Source organism: Schistocerca cancellata, chromosome 6 (assembly GCF_023864275.1).
Source record: "Schistocerca cancellata isolate TAMUIC-IGC-003103 chromosome 6, iqSchCanc2.1, whole genome shotgun sequence".
In the NCBI taxonomy this organism is placed as follows: Eukaryota; Metazoa; Arthropoda; class Insecta; order Orthoptera; family Acrididae; genus Schistocerca; species Schistocerca cancellata.
In genome coordinates, this window is record NC_064631.1 from 151,202,677 (window position 1) to 151,223,684 (window position 21,008).

At 41.4% G+C, this 21,008-nt stretch overlaps 1 protein-coding gene across 1 annotated transcript in view; it reads right to left on the minus strand.

Moving 5' to 3' along the window:
* The window catches only part of LOC126191359 (SET domain-containing protein SmydA-8-like), a 220,624-nt gene that overhangs the window by 110,339 nt on the left and 89,277 nt on the right, over nt 1–21,008 (minus strand). The window contains exon 5 of the mRNA XM_049932203.1: nt 14,027–14,351. Coding sequence (XP_049788160.1) covers nt 14,027–14,351 — 325 coding nt within the window. The remainder of the gene's footprint in view (nt 1–14,026; nt 14,352–21,008) is intronic.

The following is a 21,008-nucleotide window of genomic DNA, read 5'->3' on the forward strand; positions in this document are numbered from 1 at the left end:
CATCTGTTTAGTAAGCAGCAGACCAGGGCTCAAAACCCTGGCCTTGGTGCAAATTTTTGTTTGTCGCCAATGAATTCTTTCATTGCCAGAGTGCGGTAGAGTTCGGAATTTCTCCTTTCTGAACACGCAGCAAGAGGACTCAGAGAAACAGCAGCGAACTGATAGATTCAAACCTTAAGATTGAAATCAATCAACTGCAAGGAGTATTTTGCACACTCCTGGAAATGGAAAAAAGAACACATTGACACCGGTGTGTCAGACCCACCATACTTGCTCCGGACACTGCGAGAGGGCTGTACAAGCAATGACCACACGCACGGCACAGCGGACACACCAGGAACCGCGGTGTTGGCCGTCGAATGGCGCTAGCTGCGCAGCATTTGTGCACCGCCGCCGTCAGTGTCAGCCAGTTTGCCGTGGCTTACGGAGCTCCATCGCGGTCTTTAACACTGGTAGCATGCCGCGACAGCGTGGACGTGAACCGTATGTGCAGCTGACGGACTTTGAGCGAGGGCGTATAGTGGGCATGCGGGAGGCCGGGTGGACGTACCGCCGAATTGCTCAACACGTGGGGCGTGAGGTCTCCACAGTACATCGATGTTGTCGCCAGTGGTCGGCGGAAGGTGCACGTGCCCGTCGACCTGGGACCGGACCGCAGCGACGCACGAATGCACGCCAAGACCGTAGGATCCTACGCAGTGCCGTAGGGGACCGCACCGCCACTTCCCAGCAAATTAGGGACACTGTTGCTCCTGGGGTATCGGCGAGGACCATTCGCAACCGTCTCCATGAAGCTGGGCTACGGTCCCGCACACCGTTAGGCCGTCTTCCGCTCACGTCCCAACATCGTGCAGCCCGCCTCCAGTGGTGTCGCGACAGGCGTGAATGGAGGGACGAATGGAGACGTATCGTCTTCAGCGATGAGAGTCGCTTCTGCCTTGGTGCCAATGATGGTCGTATGCGTGTTTGGCGCCGTGCAGGTGAGCGCCACAATCAGGACTGCATACGACCGAGGCACACAGGGCCAACACCCGGCATCATGGTGTGGGGAGCGATCTCCTACACTGGCCGTACACCACTGGTGATCGTCGAGGGGACACTGAATAGTGCACGGTACATCCAAACCGTCATCGAACCCATCGTTCTACCATTCCTAGACCGGCAAGGGAACTTGCTGTTCCAACAGGACAATGCACGTCCGCATGTATCCCGTGCCACCCAACGTGCTCTAGAAGGTGTAAGTCAACTACCCTGGCCAGCAAGATCTCCGGATCTGTCCCCCATTGAGCATGTTTGGGACTGGATGAAGCGTCGTCTCACGCGGTCTGCACGTCCAGCACGAACGCTGGTCCAACTGAGGCGCCAGGTGGAAATGGCATGGCAAGCCGTTCCACAGGACTACATCCAGCATCTCTACGATCGTCTCCATGGGAGAATAGCAGCCTGCATTGCTGCGAAAGGTGGATATACATTGTACTAGTGCCGACATTGTGCATGCTCTGTTGCCTGTGTCTATGTGCCTGTGGTTCTGTCAGTGTGATCATGTGATGTATCTGACCCCAGGAATGTGTCAATAAAGTTTCCCCTTCCTGGGACAATGAATTCACGGTGTTCTTATTTCAATTTCCAGGAGTGTATTTGCACAGCAGAGTTCTGCAGCTTCTGTAACTGCTTGTAGGATAAAATATGAATGTGTGATTATATTTGTGTACGATATGCGATGAACAAAAATTGTTTTGTTTACATTAGATTCATTTTCCATTCCACAGATCTAGGAATAAGAGGATACTCTTAGGTGCGACACATGTTAAACTTTGTATAACAAATATTTGAAGCACTTTAATGTAATACTCATTTCTGACCCGCCAGTATAGCCGACAGCGCTAACACGCTGCTTGCTGGACTCTGGTAGGCGCGCCGACCCCGGATCGAACCCGCCCGGCGGATCAACGACGGCGGCCGGTGCGCCGGCCAGCCTGGATGTGGTATTTAGGCGGTTTCCCACATTCTACTAGGTGAATACCGGGCTGGTCCCCACGTCCCGCCTTAGTTACAAGACTGGCAGACATTTGAAATACATTCACACTATTTCACGATCTACACTAGTCTCAGACATCTGGGGTACACTAATGCCGTCCCGGGGGGTATGGGGTGGCGGCACGAAGGGTATCTGAATTTACATCACAAATGAGTCTTTTACAAGATTTTCACATTACAAGCTCCCTTTCAATTTGTGGAGTCCTTCAAAATATAATACTGTACGAGAATAGAAGAAAGAAAAATATAAAACTGGTAGCCGAGATCGCAGGAATTCTTTTTATTCCATGTTTACCGGTTTCGGCGAAACTAAAGAAGCTACCATCAGATCTTAGGACACATACAGGTTACAATATCATGGAAAACAATGGTGATATTACTAGTTGCCTATGACACGCAGGCCTTACCAAATTGTCATACGTAGCACATAGGCGTCCAAGAGAGATGACATAAATGTTACGGTCTCCACCACACACAAGCGCAAGCCCTCTGTAGGACGGCTATGTGTTACGTATGACACATTGGTAAGGCCTGCATGTCATAGGCAACTAGTAATATCACCATTGTTTGCCTTGATATTGTAACCTGTATGTGTCCTAAGATCCGACGATGGCGGCTTTAGTTTCGCAGAAATCGGTTATCATGGAATAAAAAGAATTCCTGCGATCTAGGCTACCAGTTTATTGTTTTACAACCATCTAGATCGCTCCCACATGAGCACAATGCGCTCCTTACAAAATAAGAAAAATATGTTTTTTTATATTTCTCCATTGACATCCAATCCAGGAAAATTTGGTGGTGACTAATATTTGGTGATGATATATTTGGTTTGTGGGGTGCTTAACTGTGTGGTAATTGCCGTACAACTTCCTACTCTTTTCGCTGACCATGATGAAATGATGAGGACAACACAAACATCGAGCCGCTGGGCGCAGAAAAACCCCGGACCGGTCGGGAATCTAAACAGGGACCCAGTCAGCAACGCTAGCCACTAGAAAGGAAATTCGGTGTACCTGTGCAGTTGAAATTTATTGTGACTAAATACCCTTTAACCCTTTCGTGAGCCGTGGGAAACATGCTTCCCACTACAATGAACTCGCTCCTAGTCCCGTGGGATTCACAGTTGCCACCTCTGTACGGTGCTACCACCTAGTGAACAGTACAGGGTACTACTTCCAATCGGAAGTTCCCGCCGTTTTTGCTGTACCTTCGCGCAGAGGCATTGTATAGCTGAGTGTTGCTCCGTAGGAACCTTTCAGTGCTGTTTGCGTGACATTTTGTGATTTTTCCTCAAAGCTATAGTATAAGGTAAATACTTTTGATTTACCCAAATTTACGAAGGAAAACGTAAAATTGGAACGAGGGGAATTCCAGTTTGAAACAAAAGGAGCCATTTCTGCAGTAAAATGGATGGGTAACCGTCCAATCACTTTCCTGTCCTCAATTCATGATCCATGAGAAACAGCCACAGTGAAAAGGAAAAACAAGGATGGTACTAGTACACAGATTTCTTGTCCTGAAGTTGTGGCAGAATACAACAAAATAATGGGTGGTGTCGATAACTTTGATCAATTACGAGATAGGTATGCTATTGGCAGACTTCTGTAAAATGATGGCACAGAATATTTTATTTCCTGGTGGACGTTGCTGCAGTGAACAGTTTTACCCTGTGGAAAAAAAGTAAAAGAGAAAGTGGACAGCATGATCAGCTCACATACAGGATCCATCCAGCCAGACAATTTATCGCTGGTTTCTCATCCAAAAAAGGCGTCGACAAAAACCTGCCTTTCTGGCAGAAAGGGGTGAAATACCTGAAGATTTTCGTCGTGTGGCTGTAGTGGAGCATCAACCCATTTTAGGAGAAACCTACTGGACGTGCCGTCATTGTAGTACCAAAGCTACGGAAAAGAGCACTCGCTTTGTTTGTACATATTGTCATATACCACTTTGCATAGACCCATGTTTCAGAAAATTTCATGGCAAGTAATTTTGAACAATCATTGTAACAAGAGAAGTAAATTTATCAAATAAATGTGCCATACATTGAAATGGTTTTGTCATTTAACTCCAAGGAAGGGCTGTGGGAAGAATACTTCCCATCTTGTTGTATGACCTCACTTTCACAGTTGGAGCAAATTTGATATTCTGTATGATAAATATACCTATCTTAACTACTATCTGCTCTCCATTCATTAAAAAACTGCTCGATAATTTTGCTCACGAAAGGATTAAGCATCCCCTAAAATCGTGGTCAGATGTTATAGTTCAATTCTTTTATCTTGGCGGTTCGCGCATGCCCGCCCAGGCGCGGGAGAATGCTGCGTTGCCAGGTGAACGCGCCAAGAGAAGGAGCGCCATAGTGGAGTTCGCAAACTTACGTTTAGGGGGGGGAGCGCGCAGTTTATGAAGTAAAGCCACCATGGCCGCATTAACCATTTCGCTGCTACAAGATACTTGGTGGTGGTGGTTGTTGTTGGGATGTTTAAGGAGGACTAAACAGCTAAGGTCATCAGTCCCCCATACAAGATACTTGCTCCCTGCATTCCGCGATGTGCGCGATTTTGTCATCTCTGCACTGTTCGCCTGGTCAGACACATGGTGTTTCTACTGCTTTGACACAGTTTATCATTCGATTTCACGAAAACCAATTGGCCCAAAAATTTGATTTTTACACATCTTCTTGACTGATAGCTTCCCCCCAGAAATGACAATTTTGTTTCGAAGTTCAACGCAGTTATTGTGCAGCATTAGATGTAGTAAACCATTGCACGAAATTTTGAAGAGTTTGCAGATGTATAAGTCCATAGCGTATACTTTCCGTATGGTCGATTTTAGTTGCCACTAGAAATTTCAAAAAATTACATACAAACGAATGAAATTCATGAAGTAAGACACTTCGATATTGTTTTTTGTAAGTAGGCTGTTTATGTTTTCTTTATGTAAGTTTGATGTTTATGTTTTCTTATTGGCAACGTTACGTAGCGCTCTCTGTGGCTGTGCTGTGTGCAGTATGTGGCTAGTTTGCATTGTTGTTGTCTGCCATTGTTGTCATGAACTGCTATAGCTGGATGTGAACAGCGCGTAGCGTTGGGCAGTTGGAGGTGAGCCGCCAGCAGTGGTGGACGTGGGGAGAGAGATGGCGGAGTTTTGATAATCTGTAAGACTGAATGTCAATTATGAATATTAAGGTAAATACATTGTTTGTTCTCTATTAATATCTTTCATTTGCTAACTATCCCTATCAGTAGTTAGTACCTTCAGTGGTTTGAATCTTTTATTTAGCTGGCAGTAGTGGCGCTCGCTGTTTTGCAGTAGCTTGAGTAGCGAAGATTTTTGTGAGGTAAGTGATTTGTGAAAGGTATAGTTTAATGTTTGTCAGGGCCATTCTTTTGCAGGGATTTTTGATAGTCAGATTGCGTTGCGCTAAAATTATTGTGTGTCAGGTTAAGCACAGTCTTGTATAAATTGTTCTAAAGGGGACGTTCCATGTATAATTGTTCTAAGGGGACGTTTCATATGGCGACCCTGCCAGGATACCTCACTGGAATCTTCTGATTTTTTCTTGTAGTTTGTGTATTTAGTGTAGCTTTTGTTTATTGCTAGCGCGTAATTGTAGAGAGAATCTCCTCTGTAGTTGCAGTCTTTCATTGTTGTACTGTAAAACAGTTGTGGCATGCATATAGATTTGCAACAAGTATTTCGCAGCTACGCTTGTAATTAACTACATATTATTTTCAGTGCTATGTTAATGTGTTCTCTTATTTTTGCTATTCAAATTGTGCTTTTCTGTGTTATCGTGTGAAATATTGTGACAATAATGGCGTGTGAAAAACGTAACACTCGGCTCCAAAGTAAACTGAGAAACGACAGTGAAGACGAAAGCAATGTGTTAGCGCCACTGTGTAATGAGTTAACTAATGTTCAAAGTAGTAATTTGGTAACTGTGCATAGGGAAATGGAGCGGGCGTCAAACAATGGCGTAGACAGTCAAACAGGTAGTGAACAGGGAAGCATTATCGATCGATCGGTCGGCAACAGCTCGCCTCAGGAATCCGAAATGATAGGACACAATTTTGCAAATACTGTAGATTCAGGTTTTGCGTCCTCACCGTTTTCTCAAATGAGTCAAGACACATTTTCTGCTTGTCAAAATGTGAATGTTGCTGGTGCAAACGCACTGCCGAAAAGCGTAGAGGAACAGATTCCAGACACTAATGCATTGTTATTACAATTAATGCAACAAATGGGACAAAATCTTCTAAAGTTAGACACAGTGGAACAAAATCTTCAAAAGTTAGACACAATGGAACAACACCAGAGACAAACACAGCAAAAGTTAGACACAATGGAACAAAATCTTAAAAAGTTAGACACAGTGGAACAAAATCTTCAAAAGTTAGACACAATGGAACAACACCAGAGACAAACACAGCAAAAGTTAGACACAATGGAACAAAATCTTCGGAAGTTAGACACCACACTTGAACAAACACGTGAAGATTTAACTACTGAGTTACATAACATTGAATCGAAATGTCAAAAAGTCTGTAATGACGTAAAAACACAAATTTGTGAGCATTTTCAGCCTATTTTTTCGCGGCATGAAAATGCATTACAGAATCACGAAGCAGCCATAAAAGAGCTGCAAACCATTGTTCATGAAAATCATGAGACCTTGTGGGCTAAAATTGACTCAGTTGCATCTACCGATTCGGTTACGCAACTGGCAAAAACTCAGGACAACTTAAAGAACACAGTAGATTCGATTTCAACACAAATGGACACTCTGAAACTTGGTTCAGAAAAACACACTGAGGAAATGCGTTCACTATCGGAGAAAGTAGCTGAACTTTCGGATCAGGTCACTAACTTATCTACAAAGGTAGATGATGATCTGAATGACACAAGACCCGTAGCCTTCACTGACACAGAAGAGTATGAACAAATTAGAAAATTCAAACAAAATCAAAATCAAATCAACACACAGTACAAAAGAGAAATGCGGGAAGTACAAGATCAGCTGACACAGGTAATACAAGAATTACGTATTTCAGAGGACACTCGCGCCCCAATACTGGAAGAGGGACATAGAAATACGGAAAAGCCACAATATAATAACACAGAGCATTTCGGTAATTATGAAAGAAATTGGCAAGGTGCACCGAATTTTGAGATGGAACCGCCGACACGACGTAACAATGACCGATATGTGACTCGCCGACATGATGATTTTGACTATAAGCTGTTCATTACTACACGTAAATTCAAAACATTTAAGAATTCTGGCAACGACATTCATCCACAAGCGTGGCTCCATCAATTCTCTCATTGTTTTCCTCCCAACTGGTCATTAGAACACAGATTAGAATTTGTGTGTGGCTACTTGGAGAATGAACCAGCTGTAAGAATGCAATCGGTCATTCACGATTGCCACAGTGAAGGAGAATTTTACCATGCCTTCCTCTCAGCATATTGGTCTCAAGCTACACAAGACCGCGTAAAACATAGCATCATGATGATGAAACACTTTGAACAATCTGAATTTTCCAGTCTTGTCAAATATTTTGAAGACATGTTGCACAAGAATCAGTACCTATCAAACCCATACAGCCCCTCAGAACTCATCCGCATTTGCTTAATCAAACTACCTGAACACTTACGGCATATTATTTTAGCAGGACGTTGCAAAGACGACATTGAAGCTTTTCAGGGACTGTTACAAGAACTGGAAATTGACACAGACAGTCGCGGGATGCGAAAACAGGAAAACAATCATTACAGGTCACATCCGTCACAATTCCGTGACGACAGAAACAATAAATGGCCACGACAAACCTATTCTTACAACGTAAATCGTGACCAAAACAGACACCACCCATATGACAACCACTGGCAGAGTAATAGTTACAGGGAAAGATCACCTTTCCGCGGTAATGACTATCACAGAGACAATCAGAGAAACAGACAATATGGGACCCAAAATAACTATTATCAAGGGAGACAGAATAACTTTAGACGCAACGGTCCAGCGCGTAGTTACGATTCAAGGAGAAATTCTCCACCATGTGACCGACAAGAAAGAAACTATGGAAACTACCGACATGACGACAGACGATATGATCGTAACGACAGACCTGAATTGCATCAGAACTGGCGAGATTTAAACAGAGCAGAGCACTCTCGTCACGATGAATTTGTAGAAGTTAGGTCTCCAAATCCCAATAACGACGCGCGCCAACAAAGAGACAATAGGCGATGACTCACACCACTGGCAGCCACAAGACGTACTTATGAAACTGACGACGCAGCTGCCGTAGCTAGTAATTACGTAAAAATGGAAGACATTAGGGACATCTTACTCCAGGAACACGACGTAAAACATAACAACATTGCATATCCTGTGATTCATATTACTGTAAATGACGTAAAATTTACGGCAGTACTTGACTCTGGCAGTCCCATTTCAGTAATTAGCGAAACAGCTTTTAGCAAATGCAACAAAGCGAACGATTGCCCCACACTTCCGTTACGTAAGATTAAATTACAAGGTGCAATCTTTGGAAAAAGTGTAGATGTACGCCAACAAACCAACTTAGAATTCTTTTGTCAAAGCCATAGCTTCTCTATGAACTTCCTTATTGTTCCATTATTGTCGACGGAAATTATACTGGGAGTAGACTTTTTGAATGAATATAAAGCAATCTTAAGCTTTCACGATGCTGAAATAAGTTTAGAGAAAGAAGGTAAGTCAATAGCTTTGAAATTTGAAGACTGGCTCTCAAACCATGATGAGGAAATTAATCGGCTTTATGTTCTGTTAGACAACAGTTCGGAATTTTCTACGGAAGTAGACACCAACAATCACTCTGCAAGTACTGAAAGGGATGATATCGAAGGCATATTTGAAATTAATGAGTTAATTCAGAATAAAATTCAAACAATTGAGAATTGTAATGACACTGATAGGCAGGACCTTTTTGAGATTTTACAAGCACATTCCACAGTTTTTACTCACAAAACAGGAACAATCAAGGGATTTCAATACCAATTTCGTGTTCGTGAGCATACTAAATTTTGTGTTAGACCATACGTAATTCCAGCACAGTTCTTTCTTCATCACGGCAATAAGCGTAATAAGTATGATATCTATACGCAAAGCATTCCACTTTTGTGTATCATGAGGTAAGTACATTGACTTCTGCAGAACTTAGCTTTCGGAGGACAATGACTACGACACTTCCCAGAGATTATCTTACAGCAAGACGCACATTTAGCGCTACAGGACACGTATTTGAGTGATTAATTTTGTACTTAAAACATTTATTTTTAAAGATTTTTGAATTACAAAGGAAGTTTTTTCGCAATACATTTCATTCCATTGCTGTAATCTGTAACACCTGAGGGTATAATTACAATAAACCTCAGGGGGGTACACGCCTACTTTGTGTACCATGTGTTTGGCAAGCACAAGGAGCCCTAGCTAATATGGTATTTGCTTATACAACTTTACACATCGGTACCATATTTCTCTAACACATAAATTACACACCTATCTGATCATTTAACAGAGAAACAAACATCTTTTTACTACGTCAGTGACACATGTTTACGCAATTACAGAGTTGGATTACTTCACACTTAAGAAATTGTACTTTGTCTGTACTTTGTGCACTGTTCATATTTTTTTGGAACCATTGTGATACTATGAGAGCTTTGAATGATGTATTTGGTATGAGATCATGATTTTTAAAGTACGTTTGAGGTAGATGACACTACTGAAATGAGCAGAGAATTTTCTTTAGGTTTTGAAACAATTGCAGAAAGCTACGACGTTTTTGAGATTTGACTGAGGTGTTATGATGTTATTATTACGACGACGATGTGTATTATGCTGTTGAGGTATGTTTATGTCAATAAGATGATGCTACCATATATGAGGAAGGTGATTACCTGTTTATATGTATATGAATAATGAATAGAAGATAGGGACTCTTGACTTGTGAAAAAGGTTGTTGGAAACCAAGAATCGTACTTTAAGAGTTATGAAATGTGTGTGTAAATGCGTGAATGAGACTGTCACTGCAGCGGAAACTGCTGTCGTAAATATTTCCGTAAGAAAGTGACCACCTGCACGTGCGTCGTCGGCACACAGCTGTGTCAGACACCTGGAGAACAAGCCATTAGAGTGAGGGCCTTTCCGGAAGCACAGGTAGAAAAACAAAAAAGGGGTTAACCATGCTATTGACAATCCTTTGTAGAGGGCATCGCTAATGCGACACGCTCGTTACTTGAAAACATATGATTTTTGTAATGCGTTGTGGGCACACAGCTGTGTCAAACACCTGGAGAACAAGCCATTAAGGTGTGCCTTTCATCGCTAATGCGACACCCTCGTTACTTAAAAACATATGATTACTCACACTTTGTGCTAATTACTGAAATGCCTAACAAAATGACAAGAAATATTTTTACATCTGCACACCTGATTATGACAAGTGTCCTTTTACGAGAGTTGAGAGCAATTAACTTATGAAACGAAATGCCACATGACTATTGAATGATATTTTTATGCTTTGCTTTTCGTAGTTGCTTATTTCATTTGATATCTGGTTTCCAGCTGTGTTACAGCATTGCTTTGATAAAATAAAATGCATTTGCTAATGTGAACTCTTTCTGTCAACAGATCTATTAAATAATTATTTTATGATCCACATTCTTTAAAAAAGGAGCACCTGGAAAGGAAAGAACAATAAGAAGGAACTAGTAACTGGACACATAGTTTTCTTTTCAAGTACATGGTAATATTTTTTTTACAATAAGTTGTTATGGTGCACCACTTTAATTACATAGACATTAAGATGTGAATATGCTTTTCCCTTGTCTGCATTGTTGTTTTTCCTGTAATATTTTTTTCTGCTTGAGCTATGTCATGTTTAGGTATAAGTTGCTGCTGTTTGCCAGGCATAGTGTTACTGAATTGGACTTTGTGTTACTCTTCTAAGCTAGTTTTTCTTGTTTCCTGCACAGTGCCTTATATTAGTTGTAATATTGCACTTGCTTTGCTAATTTATGCTGCTAGCTTTGCCAATTTGCATTTTTTGTCATTTCTGTTTGTGTTGATTTGTTGTGATGCTGCATTGCCTCGTCCCTTGGTATATATCTGAGCTCAGTAGATTTAAGTTAGCTTAAGAGGGGGTAGACTATATAAGAAACTGACTATGGAGAATAGGTAAAGTATGCATTGCAAGGTTACATGAAAAAGATTTGGGCCCAAATGAGTGTTGTACAATCAGAAATAATCATTTTGAAAGAAATATGAATAGAATACAGGAAGGAGGTATAGGTAGGATTTTCTTGGAAATAAATGATGAGGTAAGCAATGTGTGAACATATAAATACAGAAAGCATGCTTAGATAGGATTTTTTTTTGGTGGAAACAAATGTTGAAATAAGACGAAAGATCTATCGAATGAAGTTGTGGGGTGGACTGCAGTACCAAATGTTACACTGAAAACAAACCCTGTCCTTTCCTTTTGTGTTATCCCACTATGTGTTTGGGTACCTGTGTGTATTTGTGTTTTTCCTGTCTTTATGTGTTTAGCTGATGAGAGCTATGTTGTAGAATTTTTCTAATACTCTGTTATTTTCTTTGTAAAGATGCTTAGACTTTATTTATTCTGTTTTGTTTTAATGCTCATGTGTGAAGTTGACGTTTAGAAAGTGATTCTGATCTTTTATTTTTGTACTCATGACATCATTCCTGTAACACTGATATATATGTTTATTTCTATTCTTTTGTAAAGCCCCTATTACTACAAATGTTATCTGTATTATTATGTTTTTAATGATGTATTTTGTACCTTTGTAATTGTATTCTTATGTTATAATATTGTGATTGACACCAGTTCATCTAATCAAGTAACTTGGAAGTTCCATTTCACTGCACACATTTCTGTTGGTCATAGTATATGGACAATATGTGAGAAGTAGGGACTGATAGTGTTTGCACGTGTGTTACTAATTCAGCAAAGGACTGGATAACAGCATTGCTGGTTCTAAGGACAATTCCAAAAACTTTGTGAGTGCACAAGTGGTGGTTATGGACTTGCTCTATTATCCGCAAGACTCTTCAATGGTGATTGTGCACCTGCACAGTCGCAACAGATGGCTGCTGGCCATCTCTACAAGGACTACAGTGGGTCTACACCTCTGGTGGCCCACCAATACTCTCTACAAGGACAACAGTGGGTCTGCATCTCTGGAGGCCCACCAATACCACTTTCTACAAGGACTACAGTGGGTCTGCACCTCTGGTGGCCCACCAATACTCTCTACCAGGACTGCAGTGGGTCTGCTCTGTGATGACCTACCTACCAATATTCTTCAACACGTCGACTGACTCTGCTGTGGGTTTGCTCTGTTGTGGCCCATTACCTGTCAGCATGTCAAGAGTCAGCACTGTCTTTCCGTTGGAAGGACAACACTACTTCTTCAAGACTGCATGGAAATCCACTACTTCTGTGTGCAATTTCTTTTACTAATGAGACTTTGTGAAAAAAACTGTAATTACTCTTATGATGAATGATCAGGACTGTCTTTATTGACTGTAAAAAAAATTTTAGCTGTTGACCAACATCGTATAAATCAGTGTGTGCATTTGATTTCTTTGTTATTGTAATTGTGAAAAAACAAAATTTAACAAATATGTATTGGCCACTGCCCAAAAAAAATTTGTAAAATTTTTTGTGGGGAGCATGGGGGCTATGTAAGTAGGCTGTTTATGTTTTCTTTATGTAAGTTTGATGTTTATGTTTTCTTATTGGCAACGTTACGTAGCGCTCTCTGTGGCTGTGCTGTGTGCAGTATGTGGCTAGTTTGCATTGTTGTTGTCTGCCATTGTTGTCATGAACTGCTATAGCTGGATGTGAACAGCGCGTAGCGTTGGGCAGTTGGAGGTGAGCCGCCAGCAGTGGTGGACGTGGGGAGAGAGATGGCGGAGTTTTGATAATCTGTAAGACTGAATGTCAATTATGAATATTAAGGTAAATACATTGTTTGTTCTCTATTAATATCTTTCATTTGCTAACTATCCCTATCAGTAGTTAGTACCTTCAGTGGTTTGAATCTTTTATTTAGCTGGCAGTAGTGGCGCTCGCTGTTTTGCAGTAGCTTGAGTAGCGAAGATTTTTGTGAGGTAAGTGATTTGTGAAAGGTATAGTTTAATGTTTGTCAGGGCCATTCTTTTGCAGGGATTTTTGATAGTCAGATTGCGTTGCGCTAAAATTATTGTGTGTCAGGTTAAGCACAGTCTTGTATAAATTGTTCTAAAGGGGACGTTCCATGTATAATTGTTCTAAGGGGACGTTTCATTTTAAACGAAGAAAATATTACGCACGGAGCAAGTTTTGAACGCAGAACCTTTCCCTTAGCAGCCATACACTTTAACCACTACGCTACCACTGCTTGTCTTTCAATATATCTTCCGGAGGACTTTAAAATATCACGCAAAATACCGACAAACACTGTTGGTATGACTATGAATTACTCACGTTTCATCGAAGTACAATAGGAAATAAACAATTACTGCTGTTCTTTATTGCGAAAAAGCAGTTAGTGAGAATGATACAAACACCTTTCCTTGCTATCGCCTGAATTAAGAGGCTTATTGCTTATTTGGTTTAATTAATTAATAGAATATGAAGCAATTGGTATAAAGAATGCTTTTTCCAAATTTTCTATAGAAGTCTGCTATCAAGACACTGCTTTTGTTGAATTACTTTATTTATGACTGAACGTTTCTAAAACTGAAGACACTCGTCCATGCTCTGCACTGCAGTCGAGCTCTGTCAACATCGTTTTCTGTTCATTGGCTGTTTTGTGACGTCAGATGCGCAGAACGAACCTAAACTCGACCGCCATCATAAATGACGCGCACTTTAGTCATCTCCCTTAAAACTGGGATCTAATGTTGAGCGCCAGCATTACGAACCTTGCCAGCTGTGTCCGTCGGTGTGGCCGTAGAGCCAGACGAGGCAGCTCTTGAGCTCGACGGCGACCTGGTTGGAGGGGTGGAGCGCCGAGCAGACGCGCGGGCTGCGCAGGTAGGCGGCCACGGCCTCCGGCCTGCCCGTGTCCACCTTGGCCAGCATGGCGCCCAGCGCCGCCTGCACCGCGCGCACTTTGGTGGCGTTCAGCTGCTGGCCGCAGCCGCTGCAGCGCCACGGAGACCACGTGTCCAGGGGGTCCTCGCTCACTATGGCGCCCGGGCAGCCGCGGCGCCCGCAGCGCAGCGCAGACAGCAGCGACCCGAACTCCTGCAACGTGCACCACGTAGCCTACTTACAAGGCGTTCTCACTGAGATAAGCTTACACTCTATAGGGGCACTGTGCCAAGTGTCTTAAAACTCGACAAGGCCAACTGCCCACTAACGTTTTTTATGAATTATAACGTGACTTCCCGTGTACGAAACACTATATCAGGGCGCCACACAATGTTCTTAAAATTTCGACAACGGTGATTGCCTACTAAGACATTTGCATGAACAGCAGCATGTTGTTGTTGTTGTTGTTGTTGTTGTTGTTGTTGTTGTTGTGGTCTTCAGTCCAGAGACTGGTTTGATGCAGCTCTCCATGCTATTCTATCCTGTGCAAGGTTCTTCATCTCCCAGTACCTACTGCAACCTACAGCCTCCTGAATCTACTTAGTGTATTCATCTCTGTCTCCGTCTACGATTTTTACCCTCCACGCTGCCCTCCAGTACTAAATTGGTGATCCCTTGATGCCTCAGAATATGCCCTACCAACTGGTCCCTTCTTCTAGTCAAGAAAAGCCACAAATTTCTCTTCTTTCCAATTCTATTCAATACTTCCTCATTAGTTATGTGATCTACCCATCTAATCTTCAGCATTCTTCTGCAGCACCACATTTCGAAAGCTTCTATTCTCTTCTTGTCTAAACTATTTATCGTTCACGTTTCACTTCCATACATGGCTACACTCCATACAAATACTTTCAGAAACGACTTCCTGACACTTAAATCTATACTCGATGTTAACAAATTTCACTTCTTCAGAAACTCTTTCCTTGCCATTGCCAGTCTACATTTTATATCCTCTCTACTTCGACCATCAGTTATTTTGCTCCCCAAATAGCAAAACTCCTTTACTACTTTAAGTGTCTCATTTCCTAATCTAATTCCCTCAGCATCACCCGACGTAATTCGACTACATTCCACTATCCTCGTTTTGCTTTTGCTGATGTTCATCTTATACCCTCCTTTCAAGACACTGCCCATTCCGTTCAACTGCTCTTCCAGGTCCTTTGCTGTCTCTGACAGAATTACAATGTCATCGGCGAACCTCAAAGTTTTTATTTCTTCTCCATGGATTTTAATACCTACTCGAATTTTCCTTTTGTTTCCTTTGCTGCTTGCTCAATATACAGATTGAATAACATAGGGGATAGGCTACAACCCTGTCTCATTCCCTTCCCAACCACTGCTTCCCTTTCATGTCCCTCGATTCTTATAACTGCCATCTAAGACATTTGCATGAAGAGCAGCATACTTGCTTAAAACCTGTCAGGCCAGTCACTCTGAAGATGCCTCAAATGAGGCGAAAAGCATTGGAAAATGAAGATAAGTCAAGCCTGTTTCGCACCCAAGACTGTTTATCTCTTCGTTTATCACTCGTTCTTGTACCATACCGCCATGAATTGGAAAAGTTATAATTCTTTGTTTGTTCACAGAAAGATATGCGTCGCAGTACCGTAGCACGACACTAGAGGAGCGAAAACAGAATGATGTCATCCGTTGACGAAATGGAGTATCCTACGGCAATCCGTTTTCCGTATTTGAAGGGGGAGAAATCTGCTTCAACAATCCATGGTGTGCTGGCGGAGCTTGTTACATTTATGGCCAACTAGCCCTGGAAGAAGAGGTAAAGAGATGAAATATTTGACCCAACTGGGCAACACATCCTGCGTCATCTTTCATGATAACGCGCTAGGTCCGTGGATGAGACGTGAAATAGCAGAGAAGGTGCGAGAGTGATCACATGGAAGAAATGTGTCTCTCGTCTCCCACTGGGTATCCCTTAAAAGGAAGCATTGCCGTTTCATCCCTACGACTGGCTGAGCGGAGAACAGGTACGCCAGAATAGCTGTTTTTCAAATAAAAAGGCAGTGTCTGTTCCAGGTATTTGTTTTAAAATTGATGCATTTCTCGCTAGCGGCGCATCTTCAGAATTTCTGTAGATTAACAACGAATGTATTACATCAAGTTGTGACCACGAGCCCATACAACCCCTGCTAAGTAATTATTGACTTCAGTAAATTATAAGAACAACCAGCCTTAGAAAGCTTAAACTGTACTATTCAAAAAGTAAACAAGTAAACCTGAATGGACCGTAACCGCAATAGTCAGACATACCTAGACAATATTGTGTATTATGGAAGCATAGTGAGAAACAGTTTAATTTTTAATGGCTTGCGAGATCACCAGTTAGAGCTGCGACCAGATAAGTGCGAGGTCTTGGGTCAACGTATAACGAATAATAGGGCCACATTTTACGTGACATAGGTGGAGAGTGTCAAATACTTTCCACAGCCGAGGACTTCGAAAGAATTGAAAGGGTTCTTTGGATTTATCGCGTACTCTCGCCAATTTCTTGCAAATTTTAGTAAAATCGAGAAGCCTACACACGAACTGCTAAAGAAAGACAAAGGAATGATTTTCAAGAACTAAAGGAGACAGACAAAATAATGCTTTTGAAGAACTAAAGGAGACAGACAAAATAATGCTTTTCAAGAACTAAAAGAGAAAGTAGTTAACCCAACGCTACTTCAGTACCCACATTTTACAAATATAGTGGCAACAGATGGGAGCAATTCAGCTGTAGGACGGTCTTGTCACAATGCAAAAAAATTTGTGCGAAGATTTGCCGATTGCGTACACATCTAGATCATTAAACAAGGCAGATAAAGAACTGTTGGCTAAAGCACTTGCAGCAAGGCAATTCTGACCATACATATACGTAGAATGGTTTGTAGTGGTCACAATCCAGAAGTCATTAAAACGGATATTCAGTGTAAAGGACCGAAGTCCAAGACTCGAAGTGGAGATTTAAACTTGAAAAATATGGCTATGACGTAATTTACAAGCCGGGTAGGCCGAATAGCAATGCAGACGCTCTTAGTAGGACACGGGCTACTGAGAATACCGATAATGAGAGGGGTCAGCTGGAGGGAAAGAACAGGGGTGATCAGGTGAACGTGGGACAAACCCAAGCGAGTAATGAAATAGGACGTGATGAGGAGGTATCAGTAAACGCAAAAGCAACAAATGATAAATCCTGAGGAAACACACAGGATGCTAATTAAATGCATGATAATCTATTGGGAGGAGACCAGGCCATACATAAAACGTTCTAAAGGATAAAGAAGTATCAGCAGTGGAAAGGAATGAAACATGATGTGGAGGAATCCAGGCGTAAGAGTCCGTCATGCCAAAAGAATAAGCTTACACACACACAAAGACAAAATGCCATTAGAAATAACAGACACAGCGGTACGTCTATACGAAGAATGTTCAGTTAACGCTGTAGGCCTTTTAAATCAGTGAAGCACAAGTGAGAAATACATGCTAACATTCTAAGACAACTTCAGTAAGTTTACATCAGCCATGCCAATAGAGCGTCAAGACGCTGAGACAGTTGCAGAAGACTTTGTAGAACACAGTTTTAAGATATGGAAATCCATCAGTAGCTCTAATTGAGGAACGGAAAAATTTTTAAGCGATTTTTCCAAGATCTTTTGTAAATTGTTGCATAGTAGTAACATACAAGCGACGGCCTGCCACATAGTGCATTTTTGGAGAGAAGTTTCCATACACGGATAAGAGTATCTGAGACACTGACAGGAGACCAAAGTGAGACAAGTGGGTACCATATACAATCTTCGTATTCAACATACCACACAGCGTTGCGGGCTACATGCCATTTGAAATGATGTGCAGCGGAAAACTAAACATCCCAGGGAAATTGCAACGAGAATGAGCAAAGGTATGTCATAACTATACTCGTATGTGAACAGAAAGTGAGAAATCAAGAGACAAGATGTTCTAGACAGTCAATGATACAAAACGAAAGGGCTAACAAATAACGGTATGATTAATGAAAAAATCCAAAAGAATTCAAGGGAAGTCGTAAGGTGTTGCTGTTCGAACAAAGAATAAGACGTGGAAAATCTAGGAAACTAGCTTCATAGCGGCGAGTACCATATGAAGTAGTCGAACACGACGAATGTAGTAATAAAATTAAGAGGAAACGAATGTAGATGCAAACAGATTAAAACAGAACTTCCAATTTCAGGTGAGTCACAGGCAGGAAGAAGACCTCCTTCTGATTATGGAGTTTCAAAAATAAGTACGTCTTCAGGATCTTAGTATGATAATTTAGGCAAAGTAGAAACACACAGTACCACACGGAGGATTGAAACATATGTAAACTGAACGTTTCCAGAAGACGAAGATATGATACTCCAGCTGTACGGAGAGGTAGGGACATGCTAAAAGAACTTAGTGTAGATTTAACGGAATGCTTCTTGCTAGACCAACAGGTGACGTCATATAGAAATGGTAACAGTTCAGAGGTTGGGTCACAAGATGACAAGGCTTGAGACAAAGAAGAGAGGCCTATTTAAGTTCGTAGGTGATGTAAGTAAAATGCTATTTGTAACACTACATTAGGCTGATGCTGCATATTACAGGAATACCCAGAGACTACGGAGAGGGAAATTTGGAATGGAAAAGCTAGAAAGGTTCATCACTTCGTATGTTGAGGAGGCAGACATCGGGTTTAAAAGAGTTGAAACGTATGAACAAGAAGTAACACTAGCAGATGTATTCGGTATATAAAATCGGAGTATGAACAAATGACGAGTGCTACAGTTTATACATAGAAAGGGGTGTTGCTGCCTCACATCATAAACCCGTCAAATTGTGAAATTCCTCCGTCTAATGCAAGAAGCACGTTCGAAGAGATTTCGGGATTGCAGCCGGTCATCGTAAATTTCACTCTACAGTATTTCGATGGGACACCTGCCAGTCTTCTTCAGTTGAGCCGTTAAAGATTTGACGACAAGCTGCAATCCCAAAATCTCTTCGAACATTCAATTTACCGGGAAAATTTCAAATTTCACAGCAGGAAGCATGTTAGGATGTTTGATAAATGTCTTAGTAGATAACCTGTTTAACATATACAAAATGTTCCTTTTACCACAAGAAACCCTTCAGTCAGAAGGTAAGTATATTTATCTTCAGCGAGAAAAGAAGTACTTAGACTAATTATCTACAGAGCAATTAAACTGTAGGAATATAAATCATGACCGTGGAATTTGTAGACAAACATTTTCTCTCTCACGTACTTTCGACCAGGAAGAGTGAATATGAAAACAGAATTATCGTATTATAGCAAAGTATATGGACATCTTTAAATAAGAATGAATGGTTGTACATAGTTTCTAAGGACGAAGGTATGTCAGTTTAACAAGCCCTGGTGGATGTAGTGCTAAGAGGAACTGGGGAAAAATTATGTAATACAGTAAATGTAACGGGTGTGGTACAAGAGCTTTCATACATACAGATCGAATACTACGCACAAACACAACTGAAAAGGATGTAATACCACAAATAGAGTTGCAAATTTATTGTTGCGAAGTTAAAAAGAGAAACCAAACCTTTCTTTGCTAAATTTAGAGTTATTATATCTTGTGGTCACATAACTAGATGAATTAAAGGTTAATGGAAAGCACCTAACTGATTAGATCACATGATTAATGAACAGCAGAAAAGGACGACACTGAGTAAATGACATACTGTTCTATCACTCCGTATGTCATTGTAGCCTTAATTATATTAACTTCGTGCTGCAGACACTGTAAATGTAAATAATGTTTTCGACTTCTGTATGTGATGTGTGTTCTTTCGGACATGTCCGAAAGAACAGACATCATTTCTGATCTAGCAGGAATTATGAACTAAGACACAAAGGAATTACAAACTTTGGCTGCAAGTGGGCAAGGATTGAAATGAATGGGGAAAACTGAAAATTTGTTCCGGACCGCGATTCGAATCAGGTCTGTTGCTTACTTGGCAGTTGCTCTGAACACTCCGGACACAGTGGTCATTGCAGCCGCAAAGAGCACATTAGTAGTGTGTGGTTAAGTTGAGAGTTTGAGTCTGACAGGAGGCGTACTAGGGCAGTCTGTGCAGTTGCAATGACCACTGTGTCCAGATGGCTGGCACGGTAGCTCAGCGTGTTCGGTCAGAGGGCTGCTCGCCCTCTGTAATAAAAAAAACTGAGTAAAGGAGCCACCGATTAACTTTAACGGATGTCTTGTGACGTCCGCCCAGACCAAACTCAATGATCAATACCGAACAAATTTGAAAAAGAAACGTGGTCAGAGCAACTGCCTAATAAGCTGGAGACCCAGGTTCAAATCCTGGTCCAGCGCGAATTTTTAGATCACCCTATCGATTTCAATTAATGCCGCTTGCTGCCAACGTGTCATTCAGGGTGTTTTCGACTCAAAAGAAATTACTTTTATAACAATAATAGTTACGGAAAGGTATGCGTAAGAACTATCATCATAAATCGACCCGCAGAAAATCCAGTGGTACGAACAACTCTTACTACTCCTCCTGAGGAAATGTGTGAAAAAGGCCCAAACGGGCAAAAAGCCTCTGTACGTCAGAAACAGAACAATTGTCAAGTATAAAATGTATTTATCCTAGTTATGAAGTAATTGTTTCAGAGGCAAATTTTAATGTAAATTTCATTGTGAACAGAATGTAAATTGTGTTATCGTAAAGAAAAATAAATTGAAAATCTGTAAGGTGGTGAAATATAAACATTAAGAAAAGAACTTGGAATTAGAACAAGTCAAACAATCTAACCAAAATTTTAATAAAGTT